The sequence below is a fragment of the Passer domesticus genome, chromosome 1 (assembly GCF_036417665.1).
Source record: "Passer domesticus isolate bPasDom1 chromosome 1, bPasDom1.hap1, whole genome shotgun sequence".
In the NCBI taxonomy this organism is placed as follows: Eukaryota; Metazoa; Chordata; class Aves; order Passeriformes; family Passeridae; genus Passer; species Passer domesticus.
In genome coordinates, this window is record NC_087474.1 from 126496178 (window position 1) to 126515598 (window position 19421).

Genomic DNA, 19421 nt, shown 5'->3' on the forward strand with positions numbered 1-19421 from the left:
AAACAACTGGAAGAGTAGCATTACTCCAGCACACACCTTCTCAGAGTCCCAGCATGGTGCTACTTTCATGCTACACCTCAGCTCCCTCTAGTCCCAAAAACACAACAAAGACCAGATAACATCATAGAGCAGCTGACAAAACGATTATCATCTGCTTTCTGAAAAGAAAAAAGTCAAAATCCTGAAGAACACAGACAGCAGGATCCTTATGTTGGTCAATAACAATATAGAAAGCATAGTAGTGGCTTAACAACAGTAAAAACAAGAGAACCTGTAGGACTGGCCAAGCCTTGAGTGACAGAATAAGCAGCAGCACCATGGATATTCAAACCCCAAAACCAAGCAGGTGGACTGCTCAAGGAACCTATGCCAGCCTGGCTACAGTAGTGTTATGTGCCTACACTCCAGCAGTATCAACCATGTGCTCCATGGCAACAAGGCAAGGTCACACAGATTTTCCTAGACTGCTCCCTAGAACTGAAAGACGCCTGTCATTTGGCAAGCCTTCCACACACTACTCAGGTCATAGCTGTGACAATTTGACCAGAAGACACTAAACTAAAAAGCTTGTAATGAACAAGGAAATCTGATGTCTTAAGGCTGATTTTGTACTTAACAAGACATACCCCACTGAAATTAGGAGCAAGGACTGGATTTCTTAATGCCATTTCCAGGTCAGTTTATGTCATATACCTACTGGCCCTAAAGATGTACAGAAACCCCAGGAAATTGCTGGGATGTTCTGAAGACAAACAAACAAAAAATCCTAAATATTAAATGAGTTGTAAATAAGAATAAAAGCACACTACAATCCCACTTACTGCTGTAAAATCAGTGACTGTGGTATAATTTAAACATTTAGCAAATTGATTAATTACCCATACTTAGAACATTTTCCTGATTCATTCCATTGTCCTCTGATCACAAGAGAATGAACTTTCAAGAATGGGATAACAGATTTGAACATATGCCATATGCTTAACCCAGCTATTCATCCAATTTTGTTTAACTCTTGCTATTTATACACTAAATGGAAAATCAACTTTTGATCTCCCACAGCTTGGTATCTACCATATGGACATACTCTACATAAAAAAAAAAAAAAGACACAGGGCCTGTTAACTCAAAAGGCTTCATAGCAGCATTTGTTAGACATGAGTCCACATAAAAGACAAACTCCATGTTGAATTTCACAGTAGCTAATTCCAACATCTTGCCTGGTAATGAACAGTAATAATTTCATGGATGGCAAAAATCATGTTTATGATGTTTATTATAGGGTTTCAACAAATTGCATCAGGGCTAAAAAAAAAAAAATCTTAAGGACAATAACTGACTCTTTGGTCTTTGGTTCTTTGTAATGAAAGATGTAAAATGTGGCATTAAAAAGCCAGCTCTTCCTGGGAATGATGCTGTGGTGACCAGGTAGAAGTACTGGTAGTGCTGAAATCAGTCTCAGCACAGAAGGATTTCAGAAACATCTTGGAGGAAGCCAACCACCTTCTTGTGTTATCAGCATGCAAACAGCACTAAGTGTATAATATAATAATAGTTTATTATAGTCTATAATTATCTGGAAAATCCATTTACATCTTAAAATCCCCAATGTTTATTTTAGTTTTTAAAAGTAAGGTTCATCTGATTATTTCCCTGAAATTTACTGGAGAAAAGTTTTAAAAAAAGAAAACAAAGGGTTTGAAAGCTCTAGGAAGATTCAGGCTTCCCTGAACAAAGCCTGTATAAATAATAAGAACTGAACTACAGCAGCAATCTGTCCCAGAGGAAAAAAATGCAGGTTTAATCTATGTAGGCATATCTATGTCTAAGCTTTGTATTTGATGAATTTGCTAATATAGTTAATATTAATTCAGTAGAGACTCAAAGTAGGTAACTAGTGAAACACCACGTTTTCCTACTCTTAAACTACTTATTTATTAGCAAGGAACTTGCTTTTTTATTTTTAAGTAAGCCAGTATTAGCAGCTTCATTTCTAGTCAAGGGGACTGCAAAATAGGTTGAAGCATAAAACAAGGTTTAAAAAAAGTGTTGTGGGAGCTTGATGATGTACTGTATAAATACAGCATGTGCTAGCAATTTAAACTTTTTTCAAGTTATTAGACAGGACTTTCCACTGCAAAATCCAATAGAAATTCTGCCAAAAGATATTGTAGCAGGTACTGCAAAACAACAAAGTATCAAAACATATTCCTGGATAGAAATACATCCAATTGAGAATCACATAAAATCCACTTCCTTCTAAAATAACAGCTCCATCCAGAAACTACTAATGAAGGCTGTATCATCATTAGTAAGTTCTCAAGCACTTCCCCTGGTAGCATTTATTGCCTGCAATACCCAACTGAAACCACGTAGGTTCTAACCACACACCAGCACCGTACTACATTTATTGATCAAGCAGCCCTCAGGAAAAAAAAAATAATAAAAGGGTAATCCACTTATGGGTTTTTAGAAAAAAATCTGCAATTTTTTTGGGATGCTTACTATGTAGGTCAAAGACCAGGGACAAATACCACCTGTGGACAAGGTCACTGTAAACCAAATGTAGACATCTGACACTGGCAGGAGAAGGAGAGAAACCTCAGTGTTAAGAATGTATCAATGTCCTTTTTTTTAAAGTAAATTACTCCAGCCTACAATACTGTCAATCCACACCTGCATTAGTATTAAATACTTCACCACACAATTTGTTACTTTAATTTCAAAGCATCTTAAGCCTTCTTAGCTCTTAATTCTAGTAAGCATCAGTAGAAGTCAGCATATTGAAGAATCTACCTCAGCAGTTTTTCTTGTAAAGTCAATAGTAACCAGAGAAGGTCACTGTATTCCTGAAATGCTTTCACCACCAGCTGATGACAAGGTTTATCGAGCATTAGAGGCATCCATTACCATTAGAGGCGCTGCCATCACTAATCCTGACTCTTCTGCCAATCCACTTAAATCTCTACCCTTTGACACAGGTACAAAACTGCACCACAAAAAGAAAAGAAGCTGCCTTTTGGCACACCATGTCAGGCAGATCTTGAGGCACTGAGTTCAGCATTACAGTCTCTGTTTCCTATCCTACAGTCAGCAGTTATTTAAATAGCAACTCTGATTCTATTTGTTTTAATATATAATATTGTGTCTCACTCTGTAAACCACTTCATTTTTTTTATAATCAGCATTTCTGAGTTCCCTATTTGTTTTAATATAAAGTCTGCAAAAAACCAGGAAGTAAAACATCTTAAGCTTCAATGACCTCCTAAAACATTTAACTCCCAGTTTCAGCCAATTTCTAAGTAAAGAAACTGGCTAAGACAGCCTATTGAGCACAAAAGGCTTTTAAATAGATGTGTTTTTAATAAAGCTATTTTATACTTAATAACCTGTTTCAAAGTTCTTTATTTGTTAAATTCCGTAATACTCATCACAATATTTTTTGCCTACAGTGAAAAGCAACGAGCTCATTTTTAACTTCCCAACTATTTTTTTTTTGCCCATTTAAACAGAAAGCATTCAAAGCCATTATTATTGTGGCACTCTGTCAGAAAAGCAAAAATAATGCCTATTTACTCAGTAACAGGTACTGAAAATTCTCTTCCAGGTTTAGGAACCTACGATTTGGTAATTGTACACAAATCACCACTGTACAACTTAGGCACCTCAATGGACAGGTAACTACTTTCATTGCTTATCATATTCTTAAGCCAGTCATTGTAAACCAGCCAAAGGACATGATTTTGAAGAACTTGCAGGTACTCTTTATAAAAGCACTGCATTAACAACCACTTGCTTTTTGTCAATTAGGTAGCATGGAATACTCAAAATGCCAACAAATGGAACATTTCTATCAAAGAAAAGAAGTAAAAGAAACTGTTGAAATGCAAGCAAGCATTGTTGTGTCAGAGAAAGTTTTGCATCAACTGCAAGTACTGCACAGAAACCAGTAACAAAAGTTCTGCTGTTTCATGGAGAGTGCAAATGTTTTGACACAGCAGAGTAAAAGCTGCTCCACTGAACCAGTATGTACTGAACTGGTACTCTGAAAAGTCCATGGAAGCACAGTACCTGGATTACAGTGAGACAGACATCAGGCAGTGTAAAGCTGCACAACCAACAGTCCTGACAGAAGTGCCAGACATCAAGAGGAACATCGTGAGGTAAAAGCAGTAGCTTGGAGTACAAAGAGCAAAACAACACGGTCTTTCTGATCGCAGTAAAAAATACTGTCATAGGAATTACACACACAGGAGAGAATGAAAAAAATAGAAAACACAAAATCCAAAACTAGAGATTAACAAACACCTAAACTGTTAAGTACAGAAACAGTACTGATCATTACATGATCTTGCTTAGTGAGCTCAGTCCTGTACATGTTGAGAACAGCACAGTACTGAGCTAACTAAGCATGTTGCATGCAAGTAGAAATAATGACTGTGTAATGTCTCTGACTGCAGAGAGGTCATGAGATAAATAAATAATTTTTTTAAAAACCCCAATAACATGAAAAATACATCTTGTAAGGGCACAGAGGAGACCCCTCCATTGGGTCATGCTTTTGTATTTTTTGTGATCAACTCTGCACACAAGCAGTAAGCTTATCCTAAGTTGTACCTCTCAAAACAAACATTTAGAACAGTTATTTACATGACTGCTAATTTCTATTAACCTAACCCATGCAAATATAAACTCATACTGTTGAAATACTCTATAGTATTTCAACATGTAAATTGCTAGTTCCATTTGAATTGCTGATGATTCAGTCTTCCACTTGTCTTACAAATTACATCCATTTTTCCAAGACTTTAAACCTTACTTCCTTACCTCACAGCAGCCATAAGATTCTCCCAGAACACCTATTACATTATGACTAAAGTCCAGGTTAACACCAATATTGCAACAGTAGTATTTTAACTAATGCTTTTTGTGTTTTCTCTGTCATCTTTTGTTCCTGTGCCAGCACCTCTGCCTCGAGATCATAACTGTCTATATGGTTACTAACACTGAAATACACTAGGGGAAACAAAGACTGCTGAACGAAAGTTTAGCTGTTTTTTTCTTTGTTAGTTCACCACAAACAAAAAGAGCAGAACTTTACTGAGATCATCTGAGGTAGCTCACTACATTAAACCCTTTCCCTAGGTATAACCTCCTTCAAATACTAGACAGCCTTTGATAGACAAAAAGAGCCTTAAGTTATTTAGAACAAATAACATGGTATTTTTAAAGAGGACATACTGATGTCTCCTACATTTTGTAATATTTCATTGCTTTGTTCTGGGGGAAAGAGGGCAGAGGATGCTTTTCCAGAAGTAACTTCAAGAAACAATCCCTTTCCAAAACTTGCAACATTTAGACAATACACAACAAAAACATTCTTTCAAGAAACTCAGGGTATCTAGGAGAGAGGGGGATATTAAGCTACTTTGCTTAACAATGCTGAACAGAACAGCCTGCAGGTGTCTTCCTGCTGTGACCTTCTATTATTAACAAACATTGCTCCAGCAATAAACACACTGGAGCCCCACAGCCCAGAGATGCACCAGCAACCAAGGGTGTCATTTCATTGCAAAAAACAACAGGAAAGGAAAGGCCAGGAGAGTTACCATGGGACAGACAGAGGTGTGTGTATTACTCTTCCTTCAGGTGATACACTACAATTTGGAAATAGTGACTAAAACTAAAGTTTTTGAACCTACACAAAAATCCAAGGCCTAGGATAATCGCATTTTTCGCCAAAAACACTTCTCAGAGCAAAATCACAAATACTGTAGAATTCAAAAATTATTATGCAACAGAATCATGCTTCCCATTACCCAATCTCAACTGTTTCTCAACTTTGATGTGTTAAAGAAACCCCACATGCCAAGGACTGCAAAAATAGCATTACTAAGTGATTCAGGTAGAGAAAAATAAAATCTCTACAGTCTATAAAAAGCTGTTTCATTCTCCTTGGCAGATCAAAATTTAAGTATTCTACATAAGGACATAAATGCATTAAATATAAAAAATTTACAGTTTTAAATTGTAATTTCTCACAAAGTATTATCTTGAAGCTATATGGCAACTTCCCTTAAATCATCCAATATCCCTTTTAATACATAGTTTGCCTACTTCCTAATTAATATATGGCCTTTGCCCTGTCTTTCTCCAACCATTCATCCTATCACAGAGAAGAAAAAATAGTATGCCACACAACAAAAATATTATAAAACTATTGTGATGCTACAACCCTACTATTTTACTTTCAACAAATGCTATCTGAAATACTTGGCTTTTGCCTTTTTTATTTGTCAGATATCATAAATTTAAACTTTGCTGGTTTCAATGAATAATTAAATTTTCAAAAAGTGCAGGTAATTAAGACTACCAAAAATTAAAACTGAGTAAGAAGTCAGCAATTATAGACTGCATGTATTTTACCAGATCTGCAAGGGACTCTAATTAAACACATATTAATTGCCCTAATCTTCTTAGGCAAGTAATAAATTGGAAGAGCTGATTAATGCACTGGATTTAGTTCAGCTTGTTAAATCTGACAACCTGGCAAAGGAAGACTATCTTGAAAAGCTCTTTTAGCTAAGTAATTGGAATTTTACTCTCAGTAATTTGCCATTCCATAATAAGAGCTATTTAGTACATTGACTCTTCATCGGTGTTTTTTTTTAAATACATACTAGTTATGCTAAAACAGTACCATTATGCTGCTCATAAAGATTATGAAAAATTATGAACTTTGACCTTTATTGTCCATCAAAAGACACTTTCACTCTGAACACAAATTAGTGTATTTCCTTGTAGGCAATAAATCCTAATTAATTTTAATTCTAGAAGCTGCTAATAACATTTTAGGAAGTCCATATGGACACATTAAGTCCTCTACACAATTCATAAAGCCAGCAACTAAACCAGTTTTCAATATTAAATTACTGCTGATGACTGCTAGAATACAATGAAATACCAGTATTCAAAGAGTTTCAATCTCTTCTCTCTTTTTTTACCTATTTATGCAAATACTTCTGCATGTACACATGACAAGGGAGTGTAATATTTTTGTAATATCAGCCATAAGAAAAAAATAGAGAAGTTTGGAAACCTCCAGGTAGAGATTTTCAAGGTCCGCTATCTTTCCAACACAATTGCTTATTGTGTTGGAAAAATGTAACATGGAAAAATGTCTCAAGTTTCACTTAAAAAGAAGCAGATGTAGGTGAACAAAAGGCAGAAAAAAATCTCCCTTGCTAAGGAAAAAAGCAGCAAGTAAAGAACAGGGAATCAGAAATTTTTATACTTGAAAAATGTTTTGAAGCATTGCATGAAAGCTGAAACAGCTCTTCATATGTCCTAGAAAATGTGAAAGTATATAAAGTCTTTCACATGAAGAAGCTTAGAAAGTCATGTGCTCCAAATCAAGACTAGTCATAAAACAAATCCTAAACACAAAAATATCTAGCTGCCATCAAATTTTCATTCTGTACTCCTCAGAGCTGACATTCCATACTTGTCCTGTAGAACCTGCAGCTTCTAGGATCTACATTTAAAATTTGTTACTCTTCTGTTAGCAAAATCTAGTGCTCATATGCCTTGAAAATCACTCACAGCGAACCTGAAACCTATTCTTTGTTCCTTAAGTGTAGTATCAACTAAGGAGTCACCAGACATCAGTTTTGAGCAGCAACATGATGTTCACAACTAAGCTTTAACACTTAGAATACGCAAAATGGCAAGAAGTTGATCAGATAATACTAGAGGACTGATAAGCCATGGAAGGAGACATGAAGATACCTCAAAGAGCTGTCGAACTCAGATATCTCAAATATTTCCTGCCCATTGTTCATGATGCTGTGCAATTTACTGCCTCTCACTGAGGTCCCTAGCACAGGAGAAATTCTTTACTCTGAGGGTGGTGAGGCATTGGCACAGGCTGCCCAGAGAAGCTGTGGATGCCCCATCCCTAGAAGTGTTCAAGGCCAGCTTGGATGGAGCTCTGAGCAACCGGGCTGAGTTGGAAGGGGGCTGGAGCTAGATGATCTTTAAGGTCCCTTCCAACCCAGGCCATTCTAGGAGTCTATGACTGAATAAACAGGTGGCACTCAATTTCAACTCTCATCCTCAGTACTCTTCATGAAAGAAATAGTACTTTGCCATCATGATACTGAGTTTAATTAAGCAGCATAGCCTTTTTCCATTGGTTGTGTATTACCTGCAGTGGAAGGGCTAGGGCTCGTGCCTGAGGCTCACATGTACTACTACAAGATGCCAACAGGAGAAAGCCAATTCCAACTACTTCCCCGTTGATGGCATTGACCATTTAAAGATCTGTTAGACTTGTTAGCTGCACTTAGGCTATGAGACAAAATTCCATATCTGAACTTGAGGTATCTAACACAGAAACCTTCAAGGCTTATAAAAAGACACATGATGAGAAAAACCCTCAAATTTCACAATTTGCATAACTGAAAGTAAAAGAACTGGAATGCTAAAACACCTCAACTTCCTAGCACTGTGTCAGTTCAGCACTGCTGAACATAAATTTAAGTTTGAAATATGACAATTATTCAGTTTGTGATTTGCCTATGCTCCATTTCATTGCTTGAGAAGACATAGCACAGCTTTATCAGTGGCAAAATACAGTTTGTCATAAATCAGCGCTGAACAGGGAAAGCCACTGAATATTATTTAGTTAAGTGAGAAAATGGACAGTGAGAGTTGAAAAATCCTTGGTGAAAAGGAACTATTCAGATGACAGGATGTGCATCATCTGTCAGGAGCAAAAAGCCAGTGACTACAACTTCTAGCCCAAAAGATGCTGGGTTCTGTCTCACTTGAAAGAAAGAAACAAAAACAGGAAAAGCAGAATTCTGACAGAAGCTCCTATCTTTTTTTGTATAATTTGTTTGCATTTTTGTACCACATTACCAAAAAAAATTAAATCCCAAATTAAATTCTGAAAATAAAAATATTTTAGATAGAGCAATGAGTTAAATACACAGATTCTGGAAAGTACATGGGAACAGAGAGCATGAAGTAATTTAGACCAGAGCATCCATTAATGTCTAGTTTCAGTTCAACAGACTACATCATCTTCTGGTAAACTGAAATCAATTAAAAGCTAGAACCTGCATTTTGTAAAGCAAATCAAAGACAGCAGAGACCTTGTTTTCTGCCCTACAGACTTTCTAACAAAAAGCCCCACAACCCAAAACCTAGCTGTGATAAAAAGAAGTCTACATTTATCTTCTCGGCACTTTTCTACCATCTTTCCCCATATTTATGCAGGCAGTACAAAACTCAACTTCAGCATTTCCTGTCAACATTAAAACCTAAAATCCTGACAAGCACATGACAAAGTCTTGTGGTTGAAGATGCTATGTATTTAAATTTTCATGATATCACACTTTCCAAATGTTACAAGCATACAAATCAAACGTATGTTCTTCCTGTTGCCAAAGAGCTTTCTAGAGGAAAAAAAAGGAACACCTACAAGATTTCCAGTTTTCATTGACTTATCTCTCATTTTCTGCATATATCTGAACTTTGCTCTTTTGGCCCTTGAAACTGAAACCCAGGGAAAAATGTTGTTGAAGAGATTTCCATAAAATTCTTTAATGTTTCCCAAGTAATATTTGCATGCCACAGACTGATAATGAGCTACCATTCCCCCTCAACTTTTACAGAATGTCTCCGCACTATAAAGAGATGTAATCCATACTAAAAGTTATTTCTAAACACATGTTTCTGTCATTACCTACATGTTTCAGGTTTTAAAGTAGCAAAGACTTCTGTATATTTCACTTAATTATGCTTATCCTTAGAAAAGGTGAATATCTTAAGACTTAATTCCATTTTTCTCTCCATACATCATATTAGAACTCCTATCATTTCAAAATGTATAATTATTACATTATTTTTTAAAAATTGACATATCTCTTCTAAATTTTAGTAACTTTGTTCATTTTTCTTTTTAAGACACATGTTTTAAATCCTTGTGTTTTGCATAACTGGTGAATCACAAGATGATACTCAGGCATAATGCTGAATTCCACGCCAATACCTAATTGTCTTTAGCTTCAGCACAATTAATGAAGTACTTAAAGGTAAACAGTAGTAATATTTCCTAGATCACACGGAACTTGAGTACAAACCATAATTTCCCCTCCTTCAGGTTCACACATATAGATAAGGAGTGTCAGACAGAGTGTCAGACAATAATCCTGTAATAGCCAATAATATTCCCGAATCCTGGGCAGCATCAAAAGCAGCGTGGCCAGCAGGTTGAAGGAGGTGATTCTCCCCCTCTATTCTGCTTTTGTGAGACCCCACCCAAACTGCTGAGCACAATCCCAGTGTCCTCAACATAAGGACACAGGAACGTTGGAGCAAGTCCAGAGGAGAGCCACAAAGTTGGTAAGAGGACTGGAGCACCTCCCTTACAAAGACAGGCTGAGGAAGTTGGGGCTGTGGGTGGAAATTTCATTGTAACCTTTTGGTTTTTGACAGGGTGTACTGGGAAGGCAGAGAGGGACTCTTCATGTGGAACTGTAGCAACAGGACACGGTGCAATAGTACAAACTGAAAGAGGTCACATTTAGGGAGAAATCATTTACAGTGAGGGCGGTGAGGCACTGGAGCAGGTTGCCCAGGGAGGTTGTGGGTGCCCCAACCCTGGCAGTGTCCAAATCCAGGTTGGGTAAGGCCTTGAGCAACCTGGTCTAGTGGGTAGGGACTAGATGATCCTTATGGTCTCTTTCAACTCCTTAGCATTCTATAATAATAGGACACACTGCCAAAACTGGGGGGCTGTGGGATGAAGGAACTGTCAAAGTCTAGCCTTGTGTTTTTTCTGAAAGAAACCTGTATCTCTACAGCACAAGTGACAGAGGTTTAACTGACATTAAAATATTCACAACTTTTCTGCCTAAATATTTAATATACAATTCCACTTGTGTTTTACCCTATTCTAAACAATTGTTTTAAACATTCATCTGAGACATCTCAGAGCAGAAACATGACTTTTCTCCAGCCCCATGGAACAGCTCCTCACATCTCCAATGTCCAGAGCTCCAACAGAGCACTACCCAACTGTGTGTAAAATAATCACCTCCAGATAGTTTGATGGCAAGTAAATTTCTGCTATAACAGGCATATCTTTGAAGAAGGCTGTTGGGGTTTCTTTTCTTTTTATTCACTTTGAATAGTGATTCACCTCAGTTAATCACATCAATTTCTGTTGATTAAGTGCATCATCTCCAGTGTGCATGAGAGATCTTCCAGTACTCAAGACTTAGCAGTTAGAAATCTTGAGAAAATCCAACAATCACAAATTTTAAGAGCCATAACCCATCTGACACCTCATAGAAAGATATCAGAGACCATTATAAACCTCATTAATTTCTATTCCACCTGCAAGATGTTCTCTCAACACAGAACTGCAGATACTTCCAAAAATATATTGTAACAAATTCCCTACCCAAAGGTGGGGTTCAAAGAATAAATGTGGCAAATGCCAAGCAATTTCTTCAACTGCACTACTGCAAGGCAATCTTATACACTGACAAGTAGGATTATAAGAGAACCTGAAGGAAAGGGACAAAATTAGTTCTCTCGTAACAAGGCAAAGAAAATTTGTTGTTTGGCAAATGACCTGCAAATTAATATTTCTCGTAGGCTATGGTCTGACTACTTCAAAATACCGTAAAATGAAAATCTTTACTTGCTTGCAGCCACATAATTTCAAGAAGGAAATATTAGAAACTTAGTATACAAATTCAGTCCAAGTTGCACTTTGTACCACAATTACATGTTTACACTGTTTGGATCCAACATTCCATTGTAGACTTACTTTTGTATTACAGTCTGTAAGCTGAGCATCATACCCAATTCACTTTTCATCTTTTCTCTGTTGACACGGCACTCAGCCAAATAGCGGAGAGCCTAGAAGAAAGAGGACCACAGCAGATTAGCAACACATGCAGCATATTACCACTCATTTCTGTTAGTGCACATCTGCCAAACAGTCACAGAGGCAGGTCTAGTAGGAAGAGAAAGAATTATCACCTATTAGGAACATCAAAAAATTATTGTATTTTTATAAATACATAGAAAGCACAGAGTATCTAACCTATGGGAAAAGGCTGAGAGACTGGGTTTGCTAACACTAGCCTAAGGCACAATTTAACTGCTGTCTACAGCTATGCAAGAAGCCTTTACAAAGACAGTCGAGCCCAACTTTCCTCTACAGCAGCAGACAAGGGGGAGCAGCTACAAACTGCAGCTTGGGAAGTTCAAATCATGTATAATAAAAAGCTTTTTTCCTCTAAGGTAGTACAACACTGGAACAGATGACCCAGTGGAACCGCAGAATGAACGAGACAAAGCTACAACTGACCTGATTGAGTGCTGGTGACAGTCCCAATTCAAACAGGAAACAGAAGTGAATGACTTCCAGAAGTCCCTTCCAATAAACATTTATGTGACCTGAGATCTAAAGTAATTTTTATACATGATGCTTCCAGTATAATTTCCTTCAATTCAGTGGGCTCACCCAGTACCAGAAATAGGAACCTCACCACTACCAAGTTCCTACTGCCCACAAAAAGGGGTCTAACACATGTAAAAGCTTTTGTAGACTAACTGCAATTTCATCATTCCATGCAGGAATAAGAACACCAGCAGTAGCAAGCTTCTTAGCTTATTGTGACCTAAACTGGGAAACTGCAGTTATTTGTTGCCCAAGGTTTTGTTTACTCGACTTTCCAGGTTGATTCTTTGCACAATTTTACACGGTTGACCCCAGTTGGTAACTGTATATTCATATGATCCTCCTAACATAACACTCTTCCAAATAAAATGTCAGTCCTTCTTTTCATGAGACAACTCTCTATTGTTTGTGCTGAGAAAGTTTTCTTAGAAGAAGCCTCCAAAGGTGTTTTACTGATGTAGGTACAAGAACTGCACTTGAAAAATCCTGCAATACACAAATACAGTGATTTATAAAATGGGGTTTGTGACACAAGGTTTAGAAGCACACCAACTCTTTATATATAGCCATGTAGTAGCTACACTGCACAGTAACTGCTTTAAAAATAACATGCTCCTTAATCCCTTCAGAAATAGAGGACTAATCATGAGGGCTTGTTTTTTCCAAGTCACCTTCAGCACGTATCAGGAAAAATTCACAAGATCATTTTATTGCCTTTCAAGAAACTCTGGCTGCTGTCTGGCATGGTAAGAACTTGAGATGTGATTTTTTTTATTTCCTGATGCAGACCAGTATCAATAGTTGCAGTTTATAAATGTTGCATATCCATTCATTATCTTACTTTTCAGCTGTGAGAAAATACCTAAATGATACCTCTCAACTGACTTGCATGCTATGAAATGCATCCTTGCTGGTGTAACAAGTTTCTCATTTTTATTCCACCAATTTAGTAATGGTGCAATTCAGCTGGACAAAGAAAAACCTATTTTCTTAACAGCTAATTTTTGGAGTCACAGCTCAAATAAGGCCAAAGTCATGAGACCAACTTAACTGACCCAAGTTTTCAACACTAGGAAGTTCCCACCCCTCCTGCCTCCCATGGGAGATACAAAGGTATCCTTTCAAAGAAGTGACATCATTTACAGTTATTAAATCCAGTATACTGAAAGCACAGGGAAAGTTATTGATATGAACTTTGGCTCAGCTTCTGTTCAGCCAAACACTTACCTGGGCTAGCTTTAAGGCTCACATAGGTGAGCTCATCAAGTAAGTTCAGCATAATGAATAGGACTACCTGCATACTTTAACATAAAATACACTGCTGGCAGTCTTGATAAAAAGACATCTTTGATGGTTTTTATGTGAAACTTTAAGTAGTTCCTTAACTTCAGGGTCCTATTTCATAAAATTTTAGTCCAAATTTCAGAAGGGAAAAAACCAGTAATACTGCCTCTGTTACTTCTGATTTTTTAAATTTATATAATTAAAAAATTCTAACATGTGAAGTACATCATAAAGAATTTCTGAAATCAAGACTAGAGAAAACCAGATATAGAAATATATAAAACATACATATCAATTCTTCATCAGATACAAGAAAAACCATCCTCCCTGAAAAGTTCTACAACACATCAAAAAAGTTAAATATGGAACTATTATGATTCATACAGATTATTACAATTTCAAGTACAGGAATTTCTAAGCAGTACAAGAAGAAATTTAAAGTCAGTGCTGCACATCCCTTTATTAGGTACACATTTAATGGAAGATCATTACTTTTAACTATTCCTATTCAAATGGAAGCACTTTTGGACCAACAAAAACAAAAAGCCTCTTCAGAATGGAAAAACATAAAACATGAAGGCTAGAAAGTTGTCAGCAAAGATATTTAAACCTTCAGAACCTAAGCAGTTCAAGAACTCATTAACACAAGGAGTTCAAGCAGCAGACCAGAACGTGTATTCACAGCAAACTGATCCAGCTCTCACTGCAGCCACATCCTGGTCTCTAAATCCTGATTCTTAATCCACTCTAACTGTTATCACTACATGGAACACCCACCTGCCTCCCATCCTCACCCAAGATTTCTTTCCAACACAAGTACTACCAGGGGCTGTGGAACCACACTGCAAACTGGATTAGTGCTCATCGCTCTTGACAAAACCAGTCCTTTCACACAGAACAGGTTTTTGTAACACGATCAAGAGACTGATTTGTGAATCTCATGCAGGCACTGAGAATACACAGCCCAACATAACAAAGGATGGAAAAAGACAGGGGGACATCCAAACTTCTTTTAAGATCACAGCCTAAGGAAACTACACTGGGAAGAAAACCAATGCAACACATTTCCAAGAACAGCAAACAAAAATGTATGTTCTCCTACTGAAGAAAACTACAGTCTGCCAAACACTATGGCAAGGCTAACCTAAAAAACAATTAGCAGGACACAGGTTTCCTGCCTTATGGGACCTCCCTCCCCAAACACAAAAGGAATCAGTCACTACAGTAATTTCAAGAAGTCCACTAACATCTATTATGAAAGCAACATAAATGAAAAAACAAGAATTATGGTACAGATAGGTCTCAGTGATATAAGTAATGTACACCTGCCATGTATACATGCACAAGCCAGAGCTCTTTGTTCTTTCACATTCTTTACAATTAAATAATGACATAATTGAAAAAATGAGCACCACATAAACTTCAGTATCTTAAAATCTTAGAATTCTAATCCAACTCTTGAAATGACTAAATTCTGACTTTCGTTTCTCCCATTTCTACGCAGGAAATACATTTTTTAAGCTAATATTACAATTCAGGATAAGAAATCAGGACTTCAGTTTATGATTTAGAATGAGAAGAAACAGGCAAAAGCTAGAACAAGTTGTATATAGATACTGATAGATTTTGGGTTGGTTGGTTTGTTTTTAATACCACGAGGCTGTTCAAATGCTGGAACAATGTGCCAGAGAGGTTATGGAATCTTCATCCTTCAAGGTGTTGAAGACCAAGGGAACACAACAGGAGTTGTGATCTGAGTGCACCTAATTTGGGCATGGGATCAGACTACATTGCCTTGGGAGGTTGTTCCTAACATAAGTTATGCTATGATTGGATTTTGATTTTTGTAAAGTGAATATCAAGTCACTGTCCTTATTTACCAAGCTCTATGGCTTCATCTTAAAAAAGAGATTTAAGGGTCCTTACCTCCCTCCACACAAAAAGTGAAATAGCTGTACTAGGGAAAACATGCAAAGTAAATTAATGTATTTTCAAAAAATTCCCTGGAACAATGCATCATTTTTTTTTTAAAAAACCACATGTAATGAATATCAACATAATATAAAACCAGACATTATTTTTCACATTTTCACTTGTTTAAACAAATTGTTTAAACAGTTTCATTTACAAATTGCTTGTTTAAACAACTTGCTTAACAAAGTTTAAAAATTCCCCACCAACATAGAAATTTTATCTCCAGAATACTTACTAGTAAAGCTGAATGAACAACCTGAGGGTTGGGATGGTCCAAAAACAGAATAAGACCTGGCAGGCATCCTTGATCCTGAACAATGGCCCGTCTGTTCAGTGGATCAGCTGCTAGATCTCGGAGCTGGTTAACCACAGACAGTGCATCGGGCTCCTCACTCATAGCAGAATTCATCTTTTCTGCACCATTCATACAAAATACCTGCTGAAAAAAACCCCATTTATTACTACTATCACAACATTTATCATCAATTAAAACAGAGACAAGAAAAGCACAACAGCAATGATTTGCTCTAAACTAAAAGGTGTAAAAAACCCAAGGATTAGAATTCATGGAAGGTGGATGGAATTGATAAGGATGTGGGTCCTGAAATTTATAAACTGGAAATCTAAACTTCCTAAGCAGAGAACAGATATATTTGGATAATAAGGTTTTTATTTGTTTCTTATATGTCATTTCAGACCAGTCAATCCTTATGGAAGTATTGTGTGTTGGTTTTTTCCTCCTTACACTAGTGAAAAATGTTTTCAATAAATCCAGTCTTCTCACAAGGCACCCTAGAAGTATATAAACATCCTTCTGTGTAAAAACCAAAGTATTTTCAGAGTAGCTTTGGCAGTCAAAAAATTAACCACAAAAGTCAACAAAATATTCACAGTGCATCAAGAACAGTGAACATTAAGTTTTATTCTTCACCCAAATATCAAATAACTAGTGCAATGCCACACACTCCAAGGCAGAAATGGCTTTAGAGGCTGGGTTTGAGTTGTTTTTTTCTCCTTTTCACAAGTATCCCTCGATAAAGAGAGAGCAAGCAGGTCATGCCTTGCTCCAGTCGAAGTCCAAGCCACCAGATCAATTTCAAAGGAGACACGTGTTAGTGTGAGAGTATCAGATTGCAGACTTGTTTAATAATATCTACTTAACAGGCAACAAAAGCATAAGTTTGCTCAGAGAAAATGCTAAAACCTTGGTGTAGAAGAAAGTTTCTTTGTGCCTCAGACACTACCAAACGCTAACTGTAGTCCTGGTTGTGGCCAGTACCAACTCAGCCAAGTAACTTAAGGCACAGAAGTGGGAGTGAATGCATACTGTTAATTTGTTCAATCACTCATTTTCCCCCAAATAAAGAACAAATGAAATTTTTAAGCAATCACATTCTTTTAACATCATTTGCCGACATTAAATAGTTTTTCTTCACTGAAGGTTGGCCTCTGAGCAACATAAGTTTATCACACTCATCAAAAACATCAATCATAAACATGCACTTAGATTATGATAATTTCTGAAATTTTCACAGAGAAAAAATGCTGTTAACCTCTAAGTCAATGTTTCTTACTTCAGGAGAGTGCTAGAGTGAAAAGCACAGGCCAATGATTAGTGTCCAGACTATTTCTCTGGACTATCAGAAATCCAAAAGGTATCAACTGGGAGATTCAGTAGCTCAACCAATACAAGTTTGTGCTTCCAAAGGAAAAAAACCTCAACTATAAAAAAAAAAAAACCAAAACAAAACCTCAGCAAACAGAACCACCACACAAACAAAGCCAAAGCACCTCTGTTCAGTATTATTAACTATTTTCCATAATACACAAAGGAACTTATAATAACTCTTAAAAATTGAGTCAGGAGTGGAGCTGATGCTAATCAAAGTGTCTCATTTCCAGGGCTGTGTCCCAAGCACCACATCATTCCTATAACTCTTCCCATCCTGATCACCTTTTGCCTTTTTCCTTCTAATCCTCTGAAGATACCTTCCCACAAAACCAAGTTTCACCACCACCTAATTCCACTAGGCTACACTCATCTGAAGGGAGCTACAAGAAAGATGGAGAGGAACATTTTACAAAGGCATGTAGTGACAGGGCAAGGGGCAATGTTTTTAACCTGAAAGGGGGCGGGTTTGAATCACATATTGGAAGAAATTGCTGCTGTAAGCGTGGTGATGCACTGGAACAAGGCTGCCAAGAGAAGTTGTGGATGCCCCATCCCTAGAAGTGTTCAAGGCCAGCTTGGATGGAGCTCTGAGCAAGCCGGTCTAGAGGAAGGTGTCCCTGCTCAGGGTAGGGGAGTTAGAACTCAATGATCATCAAGGTCCCTTTCCAGCCCAAACCATTAGGTGATTCTGTTATCCCCAGACCCTTCTGTACCTCTCCTAAGCCTCAACTCCGGAGACAGCTCTGAAATCCTCACCCTTCTCCATGACCTGCAACAATCAATTCCACCAAAACTCACACCCCCGCCCTCTTCCCGGAGTTTTTAATTAAAAAAAAAATTAGGCGGTCTTAAAAGTTATAAAAAGATATCCATGGTTCAGGAGCCTGGCAGAGCAGGGAGCCAGGTGCCTGCTGCTGTCTCCTCCCCGCAGCTTTGAGATCAAAGCCCCAGGCAGGCACTACGGCCCGCTCTCTCTGCCGCGCTCGCTCCGCTTTGTGCTCCTGCCGAGGAACCTCCACAGCTCCGCCGCCAGCCCTCCCCGGGCGGCCGAGGCCTCAGGCTGGGACCGGGCCCCGGGCCTCGGCCCCCAGGCCCCGCGGCCGCAGGGCAGCAGAGCTCGGGGCTGTACCGGGGCATCGCGGCCGCACACGCCGCCCCCTCACGGCCCTTCCCGGCGCGGCCTGCTCCCCTCCCCGGCAGGGCCGTACCGTCGCAGAAGCCGTCCCTGGGAGGACTCGCAGCTCAGCTCCGCGCCCTCATGGCCCGCGGGGCGGCGCGGCCTGCGGAGAGCGGCGGGGGGAGCACGGGAAGAGGCTCGGGAAGAGGCTCGGGAAGAGCGGCGGGATGAGCACCGGAACGAGAGCGCCCGCACCACCCACGGAGCCCGCTCTGACCCGGCACCGCGCTGCACCGCGCCCCGCGATTGGCGCGCTCCGAGCGCCGCCTTCCGCCAATCGAGTTCTTGGTTCCTGGGAGGGGCGCGGTGCACGCCGGGAGGTGTAGTCCCAGGGCTGTAGTCCAGAAACACGCCCCTCGCGCAGCTCCATTTGTTTCGGATTTTTTTTTTTTTTCTCTCCAAAGGCGGCTACCACCAGAAGCTGAATCTACTGCTCAAATAAAGTGTAGTGTGTACTGTAAAACAATCTAGTGTGAACCACAGCTGATGCTGCATGGACAGAGTGCCCATCTCCTGGTTCGAAACCCGAAGTGGGTATTCCCCCCACCATGAAACACAGTAAATTTGGTTTAATAGAATCAAGGCACCGTTAAGGCTGAAAAAAACAACCTCTAACAACACCAGGTTCAGCATCTTGATCCTTTACAATGGTTTGAGTTTGATAAAGGCAAAGGTTTTCTGCTTCCTCGTTCCTCCACATAACCTTCGCGCCTTATTTTAAAATGCTTGAGTAAAGCTCTCGGTAGTTTCTAAAGCTGGCAGCGCCCGCTAAGCAATGCTTAAACCAATTCAGCACGAAGAAACCCTGAGTTCCCCTCTATCACAGGGCATAT

At 38.6% G+C, this 19421-nt stretch overlaps 1 protein-coding gene and 1 long non-coding RNA gene across 3 annotated transcripts in view; one reads left to right on the forward strand and one right to left on the reverse strand.

Annotated features, from left to right (window-relative positions):
- Nucleotides 1-18809, reverse strand: part of ARMC1 (armadillo repeat containing 1) — a 32306-nt gene extending 13497 nt beyond the window's left edge. The window contains exons 1-3 of one of the 2 annotated variants that reach the window (XM_064387626.1): nucleotides 18620-18809; nucleotides 15975-16178; nucleotides 11843-11934 (exon numbers count right to left, since the gene is read on the reverse strand). In XM_064387626.1, the coding sequence (XP_064243696.1) occupies nucleotides 11843-11934; nucleotides 15975-16166 (284 nt within the window). In that variant the 5' untranslated portion in view covers nucleotides 16167-16178; nucleotides 18620-18809. The remainder of the gene's footprint in view (nucleotides 1-11842; nucleotides 11935-15974; nucleotides 16179-18619) is intronic. The other variant, XM_064387618.1, reaches the window with a different exon arrangement.
- On the forward strand, nucleotides 288-4292 carry LOC135279989 (uncharacterized). The gene is made up of 3 exons (XR_010347109.1): nucleotides 288-674; nucleotides 3605-3674; nucleotides 3808-4292. It is a non-coding gene; the product is annotated as an uncharacterized LOC135279989 (long non-coding RNA).
- Nucleotides 18810-19421: the final 612 nt, after the last annotated feature.